This window comes from Liolophura sinensis, chromosome 9 (genome assembly GCF_032854445.1).
Source record: "Liolophura sinensis isolate JHLJ2023 chromosome 9, CUHK_Ljap_v2, whole genome shotgun sequence".
In the NCBI taxonomy this organism is placed as follows: domain Eukaryota; kingdom Metazoa; phylum Mollusca; class Polyplacophora; order Chitonida; family Chitonidae; genus Liolophura; species Liolophura sinensis.
Window position 1 is genome coordinate 23,950,322 of NC_088303.1, and position 24,287 is coordinate 23,974,608.

General features: G+C 38.5%; 1 protein-coding gene across 1 annotated transcript in view; it reads left to right on the forward strand.

The window, feature by feature from the left end:
• Positions 1-1,781, forward strand: part of LOC135475723 (cationic amino acid transporter 2-like) — a 35,397-nt gene extending 33,616 nt beyond the window's left edge. Inside the window, exon 7 of the mRNA XM_064755656.1 lies at positions 1,470-1,781. Coding sequence (XP_064611726.1) covers positions 1,470-1,591 — 122 coding nt within the window. The 3' untranslated portion in view covers positions 1,592-1,781. The remainder of the gene's footprint in view (positions 1-1,469) is intronic.
• Positions 1,782-24,287: the final 22,506 nt, after the last annotated feature.

The following is a 24,287-nucleotide window of genomic DNA, read 5'->3' on the forward strand; positions in this document are numbered from 1 at the left end:
CTTCATTAAGCTGCGAGCACCAGGCAGGAGTGACACACTGGTGGTAAATTGGCCAAACAACTCGCCAATAGGATTAAATGAGGTCATGAGCCTAGGGTCATAAACGTTATGTACTCGATAATTTGCAAATATCTGACTTAATAAATGGAGCAGAAGTACACTAGTAAGGATTTCCTGGAAGTCACTGTTTGCTCTTCGACAGGGACCATTAAAAATAACAAGAGCACTACGCTTAAAATTTGACGAGGAAAGCCAAATACTTCGCGATTATGCTAAATAGATTGAACTATACTACGTATAATTAATGAACATTGTCTTTCCTTGTATTGACCTATTCGATTGATGTTTAAAAACTTCCCTGCTTTCTATGATGGCAGTTTAAAAGTGGATAAACCCATCGTCTGTATCCAGGTAATCCACTTATGTTCTGACTCCAGCCATAAACTATCCCACATGGATTTCAACTCGCAACCATGCAGGTCAAGAGTTAGTATTGTTCAAGGAATAATAAAATAATTATAGGTTAGACAGATCTCCATCCGATGATTTTTAACTGATTTATGACATTTAAATAATTATACATATTTATTTCTTCTGAAAAGGCTTTATAGAATTTATCTGCTACGGAGCTACTTACAGCCATAAACATCCATATTTTTGTTTTATTTTTGAACATAGTTAATTGTTCACCATATTTATTTTATATGAAATCATACAAACTTTCACCAAAGCGATTTCCATCAAAGTATGATTCGTCTTCTCAACTTCTTAACTTCTCAAACAGCTGGACAAATAAACAAGTCAACACATATTTGGCCAGTCTGACATTCGATCAAGGTATCAATCGGTCAAATTCCATAATAATGCTTACTAAAGCTTACACTTATAATTCATGACAAGCTTTAGACTTGAATGTTTTGCGTTAGCAAAATTTTTCATTATCAATCATTGTACAGTGTCAATGGTCTTTGCGTCTGGATGCACCAGTAGATTAAAACTAGACATCAAGCGAAACTATTTTCAAGTGAATTTTTTTAGATGAAACAGACCGATCATGATTCACCCATCCTTAAATTTCCGAACGCCTATGAAACAACAAATGTTTCCCATTAGTCTGTCAGTAAATGCTTCTTCCAAGAAGTACATTTTTCAAATTATCTAATGATTTGATCTCATATCGCTTATGTTACACAAACTTCATCGCAAAGAACAGTCGTACTCATACCACATTAACACTGAGGAGAGATAGACCGGAAACCCTGACGGTTACTCTACAGTGCGGTGGCAGATGTTTGAATAAACTTTTCCCAATCTCAGCTGGTTATATGTGCAGGGGAATTGGCCAATCATTTACTTGGTGACATTCAGAGGTTTCATTATAAAATATCTGTGAAATGAGCTTTCTGCTTGTACGTGTAGACGCTGTATTCTTTTACACAACATGAAGCCTGATTTCCATTTCTTTGTAGGTGTTATCATATACTTTGGCTACGGAATCCGACATAGCAAAGAGCAGGCCGCTGATGAAGAAGACGTGGTGCTGTATGACGTCACGGAGAGAAGATTGTCGTCAGATCCGGCGATGACGTAGTGAATATTCGCTACATATTTTTCCGCAAACACAACTTTTACCGTGTGACACTTTACTGCTAAAGAGAAGATGCTTCACAGATATGACTGGAAAATGAATGCTCAATGATTGTGTAATTGAACGCATGGGGATTTTTGTTTTTCTCTTTATTCAATACATAATTGGTATTGATAAATTGGCTTTCAGCGAAGGTCACACCTGGTCAAGCTGACCAGTATGAAATCATTTCTATTGTATCATATAATTATCTACAATAAAGTCGTCTGATCCATAAAACTGCCTAGTTCAAGCTCAGTTGTGTGAGAAAAAGTCAGAAAAAGCTAGTCTGAATCACGTGGCATAGATCTATGTATGGAAATGTTGCAGAGAAATGACTATCGCCTCAATCGTGATGACGGTGTGTGGTTATATCTTCCATACAACATACAGGAAGCGCTTAAGTCCTGGCTGTGTCAGATTTCCACAAATAGTACCATACAAGCCCGCACGAAAAGGTTACCGATCAATTTTGCTTGTGGGCAGTGTCATTTTAAAAACTTCCGCTCATTGTTCCTATTTACTGCTGTTTAGACTTTCGTTCTTACACAGCCTTTGTAGAAAAGATTAGAAAATTGATCAGTGTGAGTAAAAAGAATATAAAAGCCGCTGATTAGGTTTGTTACATGCAACTGAAATTTTTGATTGATTTATCAATTTACTGAATGGTGTTAAATTCCGCTGATTTTTGAAATTCCCTAATTCCCTTCGTAAATCAAAGAAACGTGAAGTGAGAAAGTTTAGACTTAGTATCCGTCAAAAACAAGTTTCCAAAGCTTTAGTCATCCGGGTTACTTGGAAAGGAAGGAGACCATAATAAAAAGGGATATGTAAGTCTTGAAGAAGTTGGATAAATTACATTCAGTTTAACAAAAATATCAAAGATGGATTAACCAATGTTCAAATTTGCTTTGCTTGAGAATTCACCTCAGCGGACATTATTCGTTTTTAACATGAAAGAAAACATCCGAAGTCCTGTTTACATTTCAGGTAACTTTTAAAAAGAACTCTTGAGCAACTGTGTATTGAGATTTGAACATCAATCCATCAAGCCTTGTGTATTTTATCTGCTCTATTTAGCTTTTATCGTTAAACCGACAACTGACACAAAAAAGACACCGGTTATTCCCTGGTGACCTGAGCTAGTTTTACTTTCTTTTTACAGTTGAAACATAAGAGAAGACATCCCGTGTTCAGAGGGGAAATTGGCAATTCTGCACTTTCTATGAAGTGCGGGCGTAATTACGCATTGTTAAGCAAGGATTTATTTCAGGAAAACGTAATCTTTTGGTTTTCCTGTGGTTGTGTTTTAATGATTTTTTTTCTCTTGTTTATTTGAGTTGTAATTGCCATACACTACTAACATCAAGCCTCCTTTTTTCCTTTCATGATATTTATTGGTATCTTTGGCTTGCCAGTTAATCTAATTGAGGTATCTGGGAGTCATTTGGCTGAGTAAAGCCCCAAACGCAGAGCCGTCGTGTCATATGTTAGATCAATACACCGGGCTCAGACAAAATAACAGAGGATGTGTTCGAATATATGGAACAAATCTTGGCTTGATTGCCCCATTGAGTTGGTCATCTGATACCGGTCACTAAACGGGTCGTTAGTTTGGCTAGTCGACTACTCCGAGCTCAGGGAACACAAATCGCCTTTCTTCTTTGGAATCAAGCGGAAACCGACTGATTTACAGACATTCAAAATCCCTAAAGACGTTTTTCTTTTTTAGGTAAACCAATTAGCGTAAAATGTGTGTAATTTGCGTGCCAGTGACTGGAATGGCAGGCAGCAAGACAGATTCCCATAAGTCTGCCCCTCGACACAAATAATCCCTTGTCAGGCTCATTGCTAACGGCTCATACAAGATGGATTAACTGTGTGCCAGACGCTACGCCTTACCTGCCAGCACAGTCGACTCTAACCACGACTTTCGTTTGATTTGCGCTTGATTAACGTTTTGTCCAGCGCCAGACCCGCGTGTTGGGCAAATACACACATCTGCTTATAATCAATTAGACAATCTGCTGACGTAGGGCCCACTCCATGGAATAGTTGTATGACCATAGCGTCAGTGCTTAAATAAAGTCAAGCATTGGAATCTATTACAGCTATTCTTAATCATCCTTGCTCGATACAGAGTATTTATAGTTTCAAACAGGTGTTCCGCTTAGCTCAATTGCTCTCCTTGTTCTGGATGTCGATACTGTGTTGTTTAGTATTGGAAACATCCCTGCTCAAATGTTGCCAAGCGGATCTAAAGGGTGTTGTACTTAAGACTAGCATTCGCCAAGATTCTGCCAATGTCGTGTTCAAAACAAGACAGTAAGCAATGATGTCGCATGATGGAATTCCGAATTTAACAAATGAAATCGAATCGGGCCTGAATAATTCAGGTTTCATGGCGGAATTCGGATGTGTGTGGCTAAATGATCAGATCTGATGGGTAGATAGCCTGGCGAGGCGAGGAGGCTTTTGATAGAATCCAGATGCATGTGGCTAAATAAGCAGGTCTGTTTGTAGGTAAAATGCACTGGTCCTGGGGTTGGGGGTGAGTGGGTGTGTTTTTTTGTTTTTTTTGGTGGGGGGGGGGGTGGCTTAACTTGGGTTTTAGTCCGATTTCCTCCAGGTCAAAAACTGCTCCCTTTGGTTTACATAAAAATGTTATAGTACCGGTACAGATACAAAATGTAACGGTGTGGGAATAAACTAACACATGTAATCCATCTGATACGGCAGTTATGGTTTATTACGATTTATGGTTGGTGGACGGAGGTGTTACACAGAAGTGAGGGAGAAACAACAACAACAACAAATAGTGCAATGTACAAAAATACATCAGATGTACTCAAAGCCAGTTAATGTTCTGCCATAAAAACGCATTTCATATATATAGACACAATTCAGACTTGTATCCCTCAGTGAGAACCAAAAGTCACAACGTATACTACTATCCAATGTATGGAACATTATCCGACACAAGACAATCCCCAGAATACCTATATTTGAATTACAACTTCTGTTCTCATATCACCTCTTTATACATTTACACAAAGCATGCTTAATCATTGAAGACATCACTAGCATCGACCATTCATTTAACATCCTAAAACATTTCAATACAGGCTTATATAAGTAAAACTAAATTTAACCTGCTAATTATCTGAATGGCAAAATCTTCGACAACTGGTAGTTTTGTCACAACTGACAATTATTACTAAAGACCAGAAAAGTCTTCATTCATCTAATATTCCAACTTCCCTACTTGTATTCACATTATGATTTCACCTAATACACTCCCTGGTTATAGGTCGTGGCATTTTCTGTAAGGATTACAGAGATACTCAGAATTTATTTTAATTTTGCACGAAATAAAGCGTTCTCAGGTCGCTACAGGCTTTTTGAGAGTTTACGGTAAGGTCATGTTTACAATTACATAATCTCACTTTGTTTTCAGAATTCAGTCTTCTCATTTACGCAACGTCATCAGACAAGACAATGTTCTATCATGATAGAATTCAAATTGTAACTTCTCTACAACAAATATGCATTCCTACTTACTTCGGTCATATGTTGTATACTTCTTAATTACATATACAAAAAAAAATGATAGCGAAGAAACTTTTGTAAACTGGTCGGCCCTGAACAGTCACGGAGATCTCCGGAGATGCACGAACATGTCAGTCACTGACAATAACCAAATAAATTGACTGCACTTTTACAAAAAGATAGCACTGTGCGTAAAACCAGAGCAGCAACGACAAATGGTCATACGTAACTGGTGAAAGCCTGTCTCTTGCGAATTTAACCTAGGTAGAGTTAAGTGTTAACTAGAGTGCAAGCCATTGAGTTCAATTTCCACGTAATTCACGTAACCGGTTGGTTATAAATTTCCAAATAAATTATATATTTATGATACATAAATTATAACTTATAAATTTTATATATGTTCAAGTATACACAACATAGCAATTTTATTCAGCACGATGAAAATACAGATATATGCAGTAAAGGCCAGTGGTGTGCATTGCGTTATCGAAGTTCTTAGCACCACAAAAAGCTTGCAAAGTTTTACATCAGTTGGACAGACCACTGACCATTCAGCACCTTTTATGTTTAGACATTCTTAAGCTTATTAGATACGGTTTGTCTAGTGCAACACTGCACTCTAATACAGCCAGGACAACAAAACTTTAAATCTGATCATGTCTTACGTCTAAATCAGGATCAAAGGTTAATATGAAATGGGCAAAGCCTTAGACCAAACGTAGGGTGTACGCTTAGATATACATTGTACATCTACTGGGCAAATTATTAACATGTAATATACTATCTACCATCTATATTAAAGCCAATTATACAGAAGCTGAAAGAGTAAACAAAGAATACATTTGTAGGCCTATTGTTGCATGTGGTGCATCTCTTCATTTGCAATTTTAATCGAGTCTGATGTAATTAAAGAATAATTTAAAGAATTTACTAATGGAATATAAGCTAGGTTAATGAAAACACTATGTAGTAAAAGTTCTGTTTCTGTACCTTTTTCTACCTGATAGTGATACGACTGATGTTGCGAGAGCATGATCGATGTTGATTACTGCTGATTGAGCATCATAAGGCAGTGAAAATCAAAAGCGTTCAGTCCAGATAAATTTTAGAATCATAAATCAGCCATTATAAAAACCGGCGGCCATATTTACCGTGCCTCACGAAAATGACAGGTAAATGAAGTAAACTTACCCGATGCCTATAGGCCTCACGACGATTGGTATAAAACTTTTCAGAACACGATTTTGTGCAAAAAATGCGGCATTAAACTCTGCTTCATACTCAAACGGTTCTGTGCTCTACTGAGCTCTTCTTGTGGCAAGGCGAGCCCATGCCGAATAGGGCTTTGCCTCTGAGGTATCTTGTCGACATGACACCAGGCACCTCATCCAGTCACATTATACTGGCCAACCAATCTTTAACTTCTCAGTGCTGAGGCAGCAACATCTTTGGTATGATCCGACAAAGGTTTGATCCCTGGTCTCTCGACTTCGAGGCGGACGCTCTAACCATCAGGCCGCCAAAGCGGTCAGTAATGTCTGGAGTTGACTGAGACCATTACTTGACGTTTCACTAGTCTAACAATATAATATATACTGAGGCACACACATAACATCTATTATCTATAAATTTCTGGAAAGTTTTGTCATATTAGCAAATCATAGGGGGAATTTATTTTAAAACAAGGGTAAAAATCGTTGTTGTTCTAGTGAAGTCATTGCTACTTCTCCTGGGTACATGGCGGATTTATTTATTGAACTGGCATTCCGACCACAACTTTCTGAAAAGATCAACAAAAACTGAGAAGGTTTTCTTTGTTTTTGAGGAGAATACAAATTAAAAGTTTATTATGCACATTATAATTGAACAAAGACAAGTGACAAACTATAAAACAGGCGGGGTATGGGAATTGGGTGCTGTCTGATTCTGAAACTTTTATGACTGTCCAAACTAAGAGTATGCAAAATCATGTTCAACAACTCTCGGTTTGTGGTCAGCAGAGATCTCACTAAAGTGCATGGCTCCGATCCTGAGCTAATTCACCTGAACACCGTGTCTGGGTTAGAGTCGAGTACAGGTTTACAACATTGAGACACTGATTATTATAGCCTTTATACGCTTTGTGCGTCATGGGTATTATAGAGTAGCAATCTTGTAATCACGGAGGTCTAAGATGCAACCGTGTAGATGATGGTAACAATAATATCGATCCATGGTATGTATATTACACTGGATGCCGTGGGTTTCCTAGGGCTGTGGTTTCCTTCCACTATAATGCTGGCTGTCGGCGTATAAGTGAAATATTCTTCAGTACGGCTTAAAACACCAGTCAAATAAATAAATTAACACTTCGCTCGTTTTGAAACATAAATTACGGCAATAGATGCTTGTTTCTCTGCCGGGCTTCAGTTATAACGTGGGGGTGTTTTCTGTTTAACAGCATACTGAACATAAGCCAGATTAACACATTCGGTGAGAGAAGGACACATAATTATCACTTTCCTCCGTCAACCTTAATTTGACACAGGAAACCATCAAGTTCCATGGATATACCTGAGACCACTTACATAACTCAATTGTCAATCCCGCGTGGTCCTAGAGAGAGGAATAAGAAGCTTGTGTTTACCGTGAGTGTTGTCATGGCCACCATCTAGACAAACACCCAGTCATGGTTACGTATCTCTGCTTTGGTGATAGGAGTAGAGCATCTTGTATAGCAGAGAGACACAAACTTAAGCAGCTGTCGCCACCATCATCTGACCAAATCAATAGTGTCTCGCAGACACGGTTGCCAAATGACAAATGCCAAAGTACGACAGATTGCTCAAATCAAAAATATCATATCAAGAAAAATTTTAATAAAGCATTAACAATATAGTAAGCATGTACATTGTAAATAAGACAGTGCTACTTTTCGAATTCTTGCTTTTCTGCTCCGACAAATAAATGTCCTTTTGTGATGTTACTAATTCATTGGATTCGTCTATCTGTGTGCTTGCTATCTGATGGGAACAACATGCCTGAAGACACCTGCAATCCCATCAAGTCACAGTGTACTCCCACTACTTTTAGGTCCCTCAGTGCTTGACCCCTTCTCTAAAGCTGGTACGTACGAAGAAATACGCTCGTGTTAAAACCTTAACCATAACCGCTTGCTTATACAGCACGCTCTAACATAGGCCTATTGGTATTCGAATACCAATGCATTCGAAGCGGAACTAAATCCAAAGCAGGAGATCATCAACTTGCGCTGCCTTTAAAGAAAGAACCCAGCAGCAATGTATGTGGAGAAAAGCCATACCCCAGCCAAAACCCTGTAAACGTCAGCTGTCAAGTTTAATACGCCTTTTCGGGGAAAACAGAAGTTAGGTATCAAAGCGTATTCTAAGATCGTCCAGAGTTTGTTCCCGGTGCCAGCTGTTCTGTTTTAATCTATACGTACACCACATAAAAAAACAGTCTGACGAGTCCGCGTGGCACTGCACAAACCCCCAAAGCTAACAACGAGTTTGCCATAATCCAAGATGATACATGATTCCTGACGGTGCCAAAAATTGGATTCCAGTTGAAGAGCTGGAAGCCAGCCAAGCCTGGATTGATCAAACAAGGATCGATCAAGTCAGACAGGTTTCCCAAGACGCCGAAATGTCGACGGCTCTTCAAAATGGCATTTTTAAAATGGAATTCCGTCAGATAATCATTGAAGTTTTGAGACGAACGAAGCCAGTGATACACGAAATGGATTAGCATATAGAAGGATTTGATGAATATTTTAATCTTTTCAAGAGGCTTTGGTATGAAGAGCGACGGGAAATTGCCGATGTGAATCAGTGGGCATAGACACGCCAGTGAGGTGGCAAATCAGACAACGGCTGTATGTCTTTGGCCAGACGGATTCTATAGATTTCCTTTGTTTTCCTAATGACCTAATACCGAAGGATATTATAGTCGCTGGTTTCTCTGCGTTCACAAATGTATTCTACGCACGGCTTGCATAAAGATCTAATCTGGTGGAGCACAAATAGTGGGTTCAATTCCAAACTTGGTTAGTTTTGAGGTCATACGTGTACTGTGAACATTATAATGACTGATTAACTTCTGTGAGTGCATTACAACTGTGTGGAAAGGTAAAGTAAGGCAACACAATGAAAGCGATATGATGATTAAAGTTAATACTGATCTGTCCTTTCATCATCAAGTTAAAATAACACGTAGAGCAACTTTTGACCATTCGTTGCATGTCACCCACTTAAACATGATAAACCACCCGTTCTGGCTTTGTTTGAATTAAGTTTCTTCTAAACATTTGCATTTTGCACAAGTTGTGCTTAACTGAGAAAGCCCAATTAGTCTGCGAGTAACGAACTGAGGGCTTACTTTTCTATCCTCATCGCGCTAAATTCTTAAGTGCAGTGTAGCTGCCAATCCATTACCATATATCAATTGAGCTGCCTACCCATTCCCATTAAGAACGCAATTTAATTAAACATGCAGCAGGATCCTAATCTGTTAAAGCACTTTAAAGTCTTTCAAAACAACCTCCTGTTAATTTTTCAGGCGGTCATTTAAAAACTAAAGTTAATTTTCGAAAATTACTTTTTCGAAATGTACTTGAAGTTTGAGCATTAGTGCTTTGCATGGAGAAACAAACATGTATTATGAAAATGAAAACCTAAGTCAATTTGCTTAACAATTAGGCTGTGGCTTATAATTAGGCTGCGGTTCATGAACTTTGCTGGGAAGACTTGGTAGGTAATGCCAGTGCCATTGTGCACCTTTTGGAAACAAAGGAATATGGTTTATACAACATGTGTTTACACTACGAAACGTGGTAATATAGGACTGGTATATATGTAACATTATAGGATTTGAGTCATCTACATAACGAAAGGTTGATATAAACAGCCGCTATTATAGAACCCCTGCGAGCAGACTGAGTGCGTAAAGCTGACTGTGGCGAAACTGACATCCATCGCGTAAATTAAGTGATCAGGGTATCGTGACAGAGCAGACACCGAACGCTACCCCAGCGAGGACAATGTAATTGAGAATCGATCAACAGAAAGTAAATGGAGCCTTATTTCGCATGTTAACAGAAGGTGTGTAATAGAAATACACGTAATATATGGTAATGTATCAGTTTTGATATCACAGATCAAAGCTGGGACAAACTGTAATCTGTAAGTATGACAAATGAAATCCAGATTTCAAACCTTTATTTGTCATGGCGATACATTTCAGTGACCATGCAGAAAAATAGTGTTAATATTAATAACGAGAATAACCTACCCTCTTTGCTTTCATGTAGGACAGACTCGACACCAAAGGACAGACTTGAGCCAAAGCACCACGTGGTCCATACACATCCACGTCTACCAGTTTCAGAACAAACCCCCTCGCCTAACCTACTCATGAAGTTGTTTCTTTTCCACAGCTTCCATCGACTGACAATAGGGTTCATTCGTTCCTATTGTACAGCGAAATGACATGACTATTGTCTTTTTCTTTTAACCTATATTTAGCTCTCTGAAAAGTCAGTCATATCCGCTACAAAAATTGCTTTTAGCCAATGACACGTAACTCCTTGCAGAGAAAATGAAATTAGAACACTTTTTCTAATCCATAATGTTAAACTACACAAGCACAGCTTCGACCGCAAGAACTCATTTAAACGGGTGAGGTCATAATTTTTCCAAAACAAGTGGCATGCTAGGGAATGGGAGGAGGCCAGTATGTTTTGAGCGCTTACCTAAGCTCTTACTGACTTCGCTGTGGCCTCCGTGGCTCCGTTGGTTAGCGCGCTGGCGCAGCGTAATGACCCAGGAGTCTCTCACCAATGGGGGCCTCCGTGGATCAGTCGGTTAGCCCGCTAGCGCAGCGTAGTGACCCAGAAGCCTCTCACCAATGCGGTCGTTGTGAGTTCAAGTCCAGCTCATACTGGCTTCCTCTCCGGCCGTACGTGGGAAGGTCTATCAGCAACCTGCGGATAGTCGTGGGTTTCCCCCGGGCTCTGCCCAGTTTCCACCCACCATAATGCTGGCCACCGTCGTATAGGTGAAAAATTCTTGAGTATGTCATAAAACACCAATCAAACAAATAAATAAATAAATAATGACTTCACTCTAAACCCTGTTTCTGACACTGCCATATTTGAAACTATTTACAGGCTTTAGGAATTATATTTTATATCTTGTAGTATATGATCTAACGGCAGAATAGTTTTTAGGTTTCATGTCGGGGAATTTTGTAATAAAAAAGAATGTAGTCGATTCGCGGAGACAGTAGTGAAGGCTGTGTTACTGGATGCAGTTTGTCCTAACCGCATGCTGGTGCACCTAATGTTAAACAAATAACTCTCCTATTGTCCAGCATGACTCTTGTTTCTGAATAATTATAGCGTCACCCGAGGCAATGAGTTCTTGGTGCCGAAATAAGGTTTACGTAGTTTAACATTATAAATTAGAAAAAAAAACGTTCTAACTTCTATATATGAACCTCCAATATATAGATGAGTTGTTACGTGTCCCTGACTAAAGGCAATTTTCGTAGCGAGTATGACTGATTTTATAGACAGCTGAATATAAGCGACTATATAGACTATAGCTGCAAAAGATTCACATAATGATGGGGCTTCAGAGCGTTGATTCCGGTGAGCCGTGGCCCCATTTCATGACGCCCTCGTAGTGTTGACATGGGGTCATAAAGCCTACAGCAGTGGGTACTGTACCACAAAGCCACAACATATATATTCATTCAATCAACTATGAAATAAATACAAATAACTATGGTACCTTGTGGAGTAAACACTTTAAACCAGTTAGCGGTGAAGATCAGTTTGGTCTCTGGTAGTCCTGTATGGATACATGTATGTTGCCCTCCTCTGCTGGAACAAAAGTACAGCTGATTTATAATATTTTTGTGGCAAATTATACTTTTCTCTGTTACTGTTCCCTTGGAAGTGTCAGTAATTGCACACTCCCCAGTATCAGAGCAGATGGACAGTACATTTTAATGCTCTAGCTTTCCAAATCATTGAAAATCATCGGACCATGATTAAAATTACTCTAATTTATTTTACTTCACCATTTCACTGTTATATCTGCATTCCAGATCAGACTTCCTGAGCGTCTCGCTAAGAGAATGGAGGGATAAAAGAAGCTAACCGATATAACTTCAGCGGTGGGTATCACAATGCTCACAGCAGAAGGTTAACGTTAGAACTTTTGTAGGTTTCACCGGTAACGCAGAGGCTACATCTGGTTTGCTATCAAACAACGGATTCTTTTGTGTCTATATAGGCTGGGTTCGCCAACCCGAATCGTCTCGAGGTCATGACACAAATTCCTCTAAATGTATGGCTGTTCCAATGCCAAGTCGGGAGTGATCCTTTTATAGTAGGATTTAATAAGCCTAATGCGTTTACTGGCTCTTCCTGCCATTGGGGAAAAGTGGTGTATCCAAATAGAACAATTGTGAGCGACTTGAGTGCCAAACAAATACATAGGTAGTCCTAAGGGACATGGGATATATTATTCAGAAGTAATTGAAGTGGATGGAAACAGAGTAGATTACATTGTCTTTGGGTCATGACCTCCAACTCGAATCTGTCGGTGTAACTGACAACGTCTGTTTGCTCGCCCTGGCGAGATTAACCACGTGGTCCTTTTCCTAGGCAACGTTAGACGACATGTACAGCATATATGGCACAAAGTATTTCCCAACTGCATTAGATAATTATTAACTTCATTTTTTTTCTACCTTTTATAACTCTTTCTTTCATCTCTTTATGCCTTGCCAGGCAACTATTGATCGATCGAAGCTGGGTAAAGAACACAAAAGTAAAAATTATTTAAGCCCGATAATCTCATAATATTAAACCTGGCGGCAAGGAAGGATGAGGTGAGGGGGGCGGGGGTCTTTAACTTTCATTATCTTTACTTTTGCAAAATGCAGATAAAATAAACTCCACATCTCCGGCAGACATATTTTACAAATCCATGGATAAATCCATCCAGTGAAAACTGAGGTAATTTGACGAAAATGCACAATGGGTTTTCAGATTTTAAACTGAGATATCAAAGGCAATGTTTATTATCCATCCGCAGTAGCTTGGGTTCGGATAAGAAATTATTTTTGTTGTAGGACCTACTGTTCTTTGATAAGATCAAACCTAGTAAGACTACTTTGCGAAGTAATCGAGTCTTCCAGCGTGCCTGTCAAGAAAAATGCTTGTTTCCACCAGGCATTAAAATGGTGTTGTAAGGAAGTATTACTGTAATACTGATTGTTTTTGATGAGCTTCCTTTGTTGACGAACACAAAATCTGGCATTTTATAGCTTAGTGCTGCGTATTTTATTTCCCGGCTTCTGCCCTTGAAGACCTGTCCCTCTTGCCCAGTTGTGTCGTTTCACCATTGTCCACACGGCATCTCCAGGCCTCACATGCATATACAAAAGCGCATATGCGTCAGCAGTTGTCACATGACTCGACTCAGGTTAGATGATTACATTAGCACAAGCCGTGGGGCTTATCCCCACGTTTATTCTGATGCTTCGAAATATATGGGAATATTTAGGGTTTACTTTAGTATTGGAGTATTGCAGCAGAATGTCTAACAATCTGCCTGTAGCAATTATCGCTTGCTGTTCAATTAAAACTGCTGTATTCACCATTCACTGTGCGCTTTCTAGTACATCAAGAATTTTCATGACGTGATTCGATCCAAATGTACATGAAATTTTACATTCAGCGCAGGCTGGGATTACAGGAAACCAATGTGTGCCTAAGCTGGCAAAGGAAGTTTTTTATTTTTTTCTTTTTTCTTCAATACAGCCAGCAGTTATCCTGTTGTAAATCATACTTTGTGTCATCTTGCCAGGCAGACGGGACTGCCACTCCAGAAAATAGATTCTGTCACCCCTTTCAGACTGCTGATACCATCTTGTTCAGATTGTTATCAGGTATTTTTGCCATTAATTCTTCGCCTATGTCCAAAATTATTCACCATTTTTCTGTGTGACACCTGCCTAACACAAGAATCTAATGAGCATTTTGTGCCGCAATACACCAGATTGTTTACCCCCATACATCCATTTTTTTCCTAGCAAAAGGCTCTTGTGTTTAAATGTATGTGGTAAATGCATAAATGTATTAAGCAGCTCCTTTTTTATAATGCCTTTTTCATCATCTGTATAATTTACTTACATCTCGATTTAGCCTAAATCAGATCCACATTGATCTGAAAACGTCATTCATTCTCTTACTACTACCACCATTGTATGTCCTCGCCTGACTTTCAATAAATATTTTGCATTGCAATCTACGAAACTGCTGAGCATGATATTGAAGCTGGTTTTGGGTAAAATAAAGCAATGTGTTTTCTGTTGGTCGTTTGGTTGACATGAGTTACCTGTCAGAACTCGGTCAGGTCAGTCTATCCATGGAGCTCAAAAAATATGTATAATTTCCAGTAACTCTTATAATGTGAAGTAATGGATGGATTCAACACATCCTATGCCCAACCACGCCTTCTCGTGACAACGCTATTTTTCATTCTATTCCAGGTGAAAGTAATTGTGACGTCATGACGTCACAAAAAGATTAAAACTTTGTAACCAATGTGTGGGAAATCCGGTTGACCTATTTGGAACAATACTGCTTATGATTGGTTAACTGCGCGTTCTTGGTTGACCGTTTAAAAAAGTTTATTAAGACCCTATACAGTCTTGTGTACATGTATACAACAATGGTTAACAAAACGTGCAGGGTTATTAGCCTTACCATGGGAATATGTGAGTAAGAGTTTCTGTCACATTGCCCCTTTATCGTCTTGTTGTCAAAAGCGCAAGAAGTTAATCTACGAAATACATTGTAGCTTAAACAAGAAAAAAACATCTTCCTACTTATTTTAAATAAATACATTATTATCCAGATATAATGTTAAAAGTATGAAAAGGAGTTGGTACATATTAACTGAGTGACCATTGTAAGTTTTCAAAAATTCATTTTCTTTTTTCATTTTTCTTGGAAAACGTTCCGTATTTTAACCTAGATACCTTTTTTATGTTTCATAGTTGTTCAGATATCCAGCTTTTTTGCACAAATGAATAATTTAAATACCATAATTTATATTAGAAAATGTAGAGCTAAACTTAGCTTTGCTCTAATTTTGCTAATACTGGTGTTTAAAGTTTCAACCAGAACACTTTTGTCCAAGTGGAAGAAAAAAATATCTTGTGATGTAGGCTACACAAGGGGCCGGGTAATCGGCCGAATATATATATATATATATATATATATATATATATATATATATATATATATATATATATATATATATATATATATATATATATATATTCGGCCGATTACCCGGCCCCTGCAGTTTTTCACATTTAACATTCTTTAGCTCAATTCTTTGCCAAATGAGTGATGTGCGGAAAGAGGGCCACATAATTTCATCATAGATGACATGAATTTTTTTCTTGTCTGTATTAATGTTTCATTCTATCGATTACACAGCCGTAATTTTAATCATAAAAAAGAACATGACAGATCTGGCTATTTTGCGTTCCCGAGCTCAAACCTCACAGATAATACCAGCCTTGTCGGATTGATCTTTGCCGATCTTTCTGTCTTAAAAATATAACTGCAATATCCGCTCTCTTCGATTTGATTTCAGTGTCACCACTGCCCTTTAACTACATGTGTTACAACCACAACTCCATCCTAGTTGGTTTTTGGTCTTTGAACTATAAGCCGTCTGATCAAATCCATACGCTATCAGTGCATGGCAGCCAGCCACACAGAATGTTACAAATGCCGATGCAGTTGTACTCTGACAACAACGTGTAGTCAAGTGTGAAAGGAATTCTACTGCACTGAAAGAAATTCGATGGCATTCACAAGGAAGAGTTTCTCATTGTGAAAGTAGACATGGTGCTGTGAGATCTTAACTTTCACATACAATAAGCTGTAACGCCTTCAGTGACAAAACCAGCAATAATAACAAATAAGTCTGAATAATGTTTTCACCTTTTATTCTTCAATGCGAATCTGAAAAACTTCAAAAAGGTCAAAGTATAGATATAAGAGAAAAGTGACATCTGAAAATCAAGGAAATAGTTCCAATGTAATAATTCTGCTTTAAGTGCAATTCCCAGGCTAATCACTCTGGCACAAAATACGTTCATAGTTACTTTTGTCAATCTCAGATCACTACCAATACGACAAAAATACTACCAAATTGGAAACCAAATCATGCGATCTATTGAGTCTATAATTTATCATTCCTATGAGAATGTATCACATCACATGCCCATCGCAAGTAAATAAGATCCTTGTTCGTAAATTCTATCTGTGTTTTTGATGTCACATTATCTTAAAATATGGTGATTGCTTACGCCACACACCGGAAGTAATGTGGTGTTTTATTTTTTATTTTTTGGATTATGAAGCCCTGGGAACCATTACTTGTCACTGTCGAGGAAGAACAAGGGGAGGTAATAAGATAACTGTGTGACCACCAAAGATTTATGTATGAGCCTGTTTATGTCCTGTACTAGACTATCATGTACGAGCGACAATACGATTTTAGCAGTGTAACCATACCTCAGTATACTCAACAGTGATCTTAATAAATTAAAGTATGATTTCACTTTCAGGACGGTATTCCTATATGTATCTTTAGACATTTTGGCATATTGTATTCTTTGATAACTACTCGATTCTTCCACTTAAATACAACCAAACAAAATTTAATCCGAAGTTTAGCAAGAACTGGATTCCAGTAAGTAACCGTATGAATAGAGACAACTGTTTCCAGCGTGACCACCCGAGAAGATGATTTCAGATTTGAATTCAAGAAAACTTCTTGTGATTAAAAGTCATTTATACATGTATTTAGTGTCCCAGTAGGCCATTATTTCATGGAATTCATATTACACCAATACATGTGCACGGCGAGAAGTACAAAATACATGTGTAGAGGTTCCACGACGAGAAGTAAAGAATAAAGGTGCAGCGCTTCCACGACGAGAAGTATAAAATAATGTACAGAGGTTCCAGGACGAGAAGTATAAAATACATGTACAGAGGTTCCAGGAGGAGAAGTATAAAATACATGTACAGAGGTTCCACGAAGAGAAGTATAAAATACATGTAAAGAGGTTCCACGACGAGAAGTAAAAAAAAAGGAGGGTGTTGGGGAGCAGGGGTTCCACAAGCACAGGTGAAAATAACAAGTGCGGCTCAGAAATCGATTTCAAAGAAGAAACAAAGACATGAGAATGTAAATGTACGAAAACTGCCATATGCTTTATTTGTATGGAAATATTAGCTAGAGAATAACGTTATAAGTATAATGACCTCACACTTAGGGCTGTGTCACACGGGCTGAGATTTTTTATCGTAATATATCCCAAGCTACAATTTTAAACTTCTGTTAAAGCAACCTTACGTAAAACATCCCCGTTCGTTTCACGCACATTCCACTCACTAACATTGCATACATGTAAGAACACATTAAAATACATCACAGTAATTACATTTTTCGCATAAACTAAGAATGATTCCATACCAAGAGAAGTCTACAACATAAGCGTTGATTAGAGAAAAAGTCCGGTTGTTGCCTTGTTTGAGAGCATGGAGCATGGACGGGTTGTCACGGGATCGCAGAAACTTCAAACAGACTTAAACAACCCAACCGACATAGGTCCAGAGCAACACTGTGATAAAGGTATTTTACGGACAAAAAAAATATGTGTAGTGGCATGGCAGATAACCACCGGGGATGTGACACATTTTATCGGCAAAACTGACTGCAGGCAGCACAAGATGGGTGACGCAGGAGATGCTCTTTAGGCCTTTTCCATTGACAACACCGCATGATAATCCGCAGGCGATTGTAACACAACAAGGGAAGTTTCAATATAGGAAAGGTAGTGTTCCGTAGACGAAGTAAGGTGTTGCAGAGGCGATGTAAAGTATTCCACGGGCGATATTAGGTTGTTCCATAGGTGACGAGGGTTATTCCACAGGCGATGTAAGATTGTTCCATAGACGACGTAACGTTTTCTACGACAACAAAGACGATGAAATATTCCACAGAAGCTGTTTCACAGGCCATGTGTAAAAACTGTTTCTCAACGTTATCCCACAAATGATGTAAGACCCCAAAGAAGCTGTACCACAGAAAATCTACCGTTCCATAGGCGATAAAAGTTATTCCTTCAGTCTGTTTCATCAGATTTCACAGGCACTAGTTATCAACTGCATTTATCTCTTCTCCTCAGCTGGTTTGTTTTATGGGCCAAAACTGCTCAATCTTACCAAAAACGTGCCTCTGTAGTATTAACACTTGATGAAAGTGTGACTTCTGGCTTATAAATACCACACGTTTATTTCAAGGGCAAGAATCCACCATTCTGCACCCGCCACATTTTACAACTAAGACAATATCCAGATATCTCTGGGGGGAACACGAAAACATTCCGAATGGTATCAAATTCACCTGTATCATGACATTAGTGTTAACAAATAAATATTTCTGGCATGTATTTCCTACGGTTACATATTATATCCAATAAGTCATTTAACTGTGGAAACAAAAAAGTAGTGTTCACCTTGAAATTTAGGTGACAACGCCTTTATTATATGTTTTACTGAGCTGAGTGAGCTTTAATATACCGAGGTGAATTATATTTAAATTATATCTGAAAAGATTATATCTGAAATTATATTTAAAGTGTATCTGAAAAAAGATCTGAAAGAAATAATCACAATATTTTTAGAATTGTTTGAAAAGACAGCTTTTTCTGGCTTGTCTCCTCTTTCCTGGATCGTGTTTGGTGTTTTCCACCAGAGGGCCAGGAGGCTGCGGACATATTATGCGGGGACTGATGAGCTGTGAGTCTTTCTAAGCATTTTCACACTTAAGGTGACTCCTTAAATCACCTTCTGTGGTTGACGTTGTTTAGATCTACATGTAAAATGATTATATCTCATAGAGTCACTCTCCGTTTCCTCTGGTCGAAAGACGGTCACATGCTGTTCTGCAAAACATGATGTACAACAATCACGCGCCCAAGGAATCTACCGATTGTTATTTCCACCTACTGTTTACGATACTGATACCGGATTAACAAATGTTAACCCCGTTGTGTTTTGATAATAAAACTCTTCATACCAAATCATGTTCAGTTGGATCAAAAGACCTGGGGAATGCAGGCATGTCATATACGAATGCGGGAGGCGACATTACTCCAAAACCAAAAAAACTAGAACCAAAATTACCTGGAATTGATTAATCTTACCCTTCGTTGACAGGATGTTTAAAACCCCTTAGTTTGCACCCCTGTTATTTAACGTTAACTGATAGCTACTTCAGATCGCCCCCAGCTACGAGGGATAATTCCTGTTTCCGTTTTTCTGGAGGTTGTCTGACTCCGCAGATTAAGGGTTTTCTAGTCTGACCATTCCTGCAAAAGCCGCCCATCTGTAACGACACGTAAACATGCGTAATTTACGCCATACTATGTGATGTGAAAAAGGCTAGGATAAATGAAGAACCACTTAGCCCTGGGTCAAGAGAATGCCTATAGGTGGAAAACTTCAGGAACAACATGGAGTTATACTTTGCATACCTATTCTTTGGTAAAAAAACATTTTCTGGAGAAATTATACATTGAACTCAGAGACTAACAGATGCCTAAAAAAATTACATAGTAATTTTCCTAGGTTAGAAATGGAAAATCCTACCGACCCTCAACGGCGTTTCGAAGATGTATATATTTGGTTGTCACCGTTTTAAGTAGTTTTGTTGCGTGGATTAAAGAGCAAGGCTGAGAGCAAATCATAGACAATAGTGCATTTTACAAATGCCCTTTGAAGGCTACAGCCCAGGAAGAGAAAATATGTTTGTCAACACCCGAGTTTAAAAGTCACGGTCCCGAGTTAACAAGTCAATTACCCGAGTTTACAAGTCAGGGACCCGTGTTTACAAATGAACTTCATGTACCTGTTCGACTTTGCTTGAAAAGGTCTACGCAGAAACAGGGACATATTGAAAGACTGAAAGAATACACCGCATTAGACCGACTTGTTTTAGGCGGGCAATGTATTTCCCTATATCAATGAGACGGCTTATTTATAAACAGATTATAAAAAGAGACAATATATGAACTAAATTAAAATTAAATATAAAATACAGCGTGCAGCCCCGCCCTTATATAGCCTAGTAGAGTTCTTTCAATCTCAACTGGACCAGTTATGTGTGAGACACTGTTCAAATACATGAAGGCCTACTTGATCCAGCCAGGGTGGAATTAAGGCAAGCTACATACGTTGGGACCAAAGGCCTTAACTTTATGTCAAATACATGTCTAAGGACGGCTGTGATAAGTTTTATTCTTATCGTATTATTTTGCTTAAATATTTACTTTGTTAATAATAATTCCAGATTGTTGGAGGTTATACCATAAATCGTATTGGCCTAAAAGAATCGTCGCCTAAAAGAACATTTTGATTTTTTTTTTTTTTTTTGATTGGTGTTTTACGCCGTACTCAAGATTATTTCACTTATACGACGGCGGCCAGCATTATGGTGGGTGGAAACCGGGCAGAGCCCGGGGGAAACCCACGACCATCCGCAGGTTGCTGATAGACCTTCCCACGTACGGCCGGAGAGGAAGGCAGCATGAGCTGGTCTTGAACTCACAGCGACCGCATTGGTGAGAGGCTTCTGGGTCATTACGCTGCGCTAGCGCGCTAACCGACTGAGCCACGGAGGCCCCTAAGAACATTTTGCGACAGAGAAAGTGTAATTTGCAAGCGACAAAAGTTAATTTGCAAAAGCATACTGGCACTGACGATCAGGGAGTAGTCCCCTATATATAGATGAAATTATAGCGTAACCCTTATGATTGGTCAATTATGTCCGGGCCCCGACTTGTAAACTAGGGGCCCGACTTGTAACTTGTGGCCCCGACTTCAAAACTCGGGTTAAAAGAAAACTTTTCTTCTCCCCCAAAAAGTTTTTTTAGCATGTACTTTTTTTTTCTTTCCAAAATTTTCTTTCACCATATCACTTTTACGGCTCCGTTGTATTAAGTCCATTGTAAGGTGTTTTATTGAATACTTTCCCTAAATTATCACACTGTCGTGGCTGGTCTGGCTTTACTCTCTTTTCTGTAGTCTTCTACATTCTGTGTCAAGTATTGCACGAGCACAAAAGTGTGGTCTCTAGCCAAAGAGTACACCAAACAGTAATACATCATATTACCAGGACTTTCAAGCAGACACTACCATACCCACTTGTCACCAATCTATCTTATTTTTGCATTCTTCTCAATCCACTGCTTTTCTATCTAGTAAGATAAATGATATAGGACATTTATTACTATGTAGATTTGTTGTACCATTTAATCTGCTTGTGAGATGCGTTCTGAGCTACTATAGAAAATTAACGATTGCAATCTGCTAACCTGAATTCCCGGCATGCAGCACTGGGACATGAGCCGACTTGGCGTCTTAGGAAATGAATTCATTGGTATTCATGTCACGTGACAAGGTTCCGTCTCTCGGTGTCGTCTGCTGGAAAGGGTTCCATTTACCAGATTGAGAATGTTTTAAGCATGTTTCTCTTGTTTCTTTGAGGGGCTTTGTCGCGAAGTTGTGAGCATGTAACAGAAAGGGAGTTAAGACGAGCTTAAAATAATGGGTATTTTATTCACGTAACAAACGTTTTGTGAACCATGACCGTTTAAACATATGGAACTTTTTAAAATACATTGTACATTGTATCAGTATACTGTACCCTGTAGCATTACATTGTACATGGTATCAGTATACTGTGCCTTGTATCAGTACATTGTACATGGTATCAGTACATTGTACATGGTATCAGTATACTGTAAATTGTATCATCTGATCATCTTGCTTGATTCATGTACTCAATACAGTTAGAAAATGTATGTATGTATGAATGCTTGGGGTTTAACGTCGCACTTAGCAATTTTTCGGTCATATCACGACGAGGAGTCATTAGACGTTTGTACATATTCTGTCTTCTTGTGGCAGGGCGAGTCCATGCTGCCAAAGCGCTGTCTCCACTGAAGTATCATGCCAAAGATTCCAGTCATATTATACTGACACGGCATCAACCAATCTTATTTCCTTGCTCTAACGTTTCAGTACTGAGCGTCAAGCGAGGCAACAAGTACCACTTTTATGTTCTTTGGTATGACTATGTCCTATTAGAAAATGTGCTTCTATCAAAAACCAGATGCCATTGGTCATAGCATAAATTTTTAAAGAGCATTTTGTTTCGAACGCTTTTTTGAAATTTAACGATGACACGAAGAAAGCTACAGGTATAAATCAGATATTTTTCTTTTATTTTAGAGAGATCAATATTGTAAAACACCAAACAAAACACAAATCCGTGATACGAAGGCTTATTTTGCACTACACAAAAAATTAGCTGATAAGGGCTGAATATCACATTAGAAGTATTTATCTCCGGCCGTACGTGAAGGTATGTCACCAACCTGCGAATGGTCGTGGGTTTCCAGTGGGCTCTGTTCGGTTTCCTCTCAGCGTAATGGCCGCCGTCGTATGAGTGGAATATTCTTGAGTACAGCGTAAAAAATCCGCAATAAAATAAATAAATAAATACATAAATGGAAGTATTTAAGTAATTTTGTCGAAATAATTAATTGAAGCACAACAGAAAAAGACATGTGGCTGAAGCCCGCAGATACGCAAAATCTTATCATGGAATATTGTTTTCACCACTTAAAGCTGACGTAAGTTTGACATAGTTGCTTATACCTGACGCAAAAGAATACTGATGCAAAAGAATTTTACTGAAGCAAAAGAATTTTAGGCATTATAACTGTCCAAAAAGCTTGCCCAAGAGTTATTACGCGCTGTATCTTGACGAATATATAAATACGGAGGCCGGACACAGATGTCAGGATACAATGGCAGGGTACAATGTTTATTGACCTGTAGAGGAACAAAAGTGATCCTCAAATTGACTGCAGCATGGTGACCGGCAAAGCGATCGTCAGTGCGCGATCCCACAATGCCCTAAAGAACATGTTTAATGTACATGAGAAGTACAGTAAATTAAATTACATGAATTTACTTCAGTTCATTAAGTTGATGACAAGTACATGTATTTAAGTTTGTTTCACAAACACAGAAATGATAAAAAAAAATGAATCCAATCTGTGCAATTGTCCTTGAGGGTTATCCTTAACATCACACCATACAATACTGTGAATTAAACAAAACATAACAATGAGAGTTATGGTCCTTGGATCTAGTATTCCGGCAAAGGTAGTCACCCTTGTTGTATAATATTCTAATACGAGTTGTGTCCCTTGTTTACAACCATTCATACTATCGTACTACGGTAAACTTCCAGCAATGAAATATATACAAAAATATCACTGTAAGTCTGCAACAATGCAGTTTCCAAAACTACATGCACCGCGATTCGGACTGAACTAAAACTACTACAATACTAATTACAAAGCTTATCACGTAATGTGAAAGAAACAACAGGAACTGAAGATAACCTACAAACAACTACTTGTTAACTAATTTAGTTAACCCCACTCTAATGGTGTATGTGGCACATGTACAATGTACAACAAAGTGGGCCTTTCCACCAATGTGCCGATCATGTATAGTATGGCTAATGCATGTATTTTAGCAACTCATGGACAATACAGTTCCATGTTTTATTTTTTTTTTTTGAGCGATTATTGTTTTAATGCAGACAAAGTGTTCAAGTTCCACCTGCTTGTAACACATACACAGTTATTATGTAAATATTGTGCTCATGGAAATATGCCACCACTTCAAGTTTAAAGTTATCTCCCTTGACTTCTATAAACACATACGTACGTTTGAACATGTTTTTCAACCGAAACTAACTCTTTTTTGTTGTTGTTTTTGTAGCAATCTGTTGCGCTTTTCGCTGTTATTTAAGAAAATCTCTGTGTCTGGCAGTACATTGCTGCCCAAGCCCTACCTAATAAACTGTGGAATACATTAAATCTGGAATCAACCTGATTTTATCGTCTACACTTGGCGTCGTGG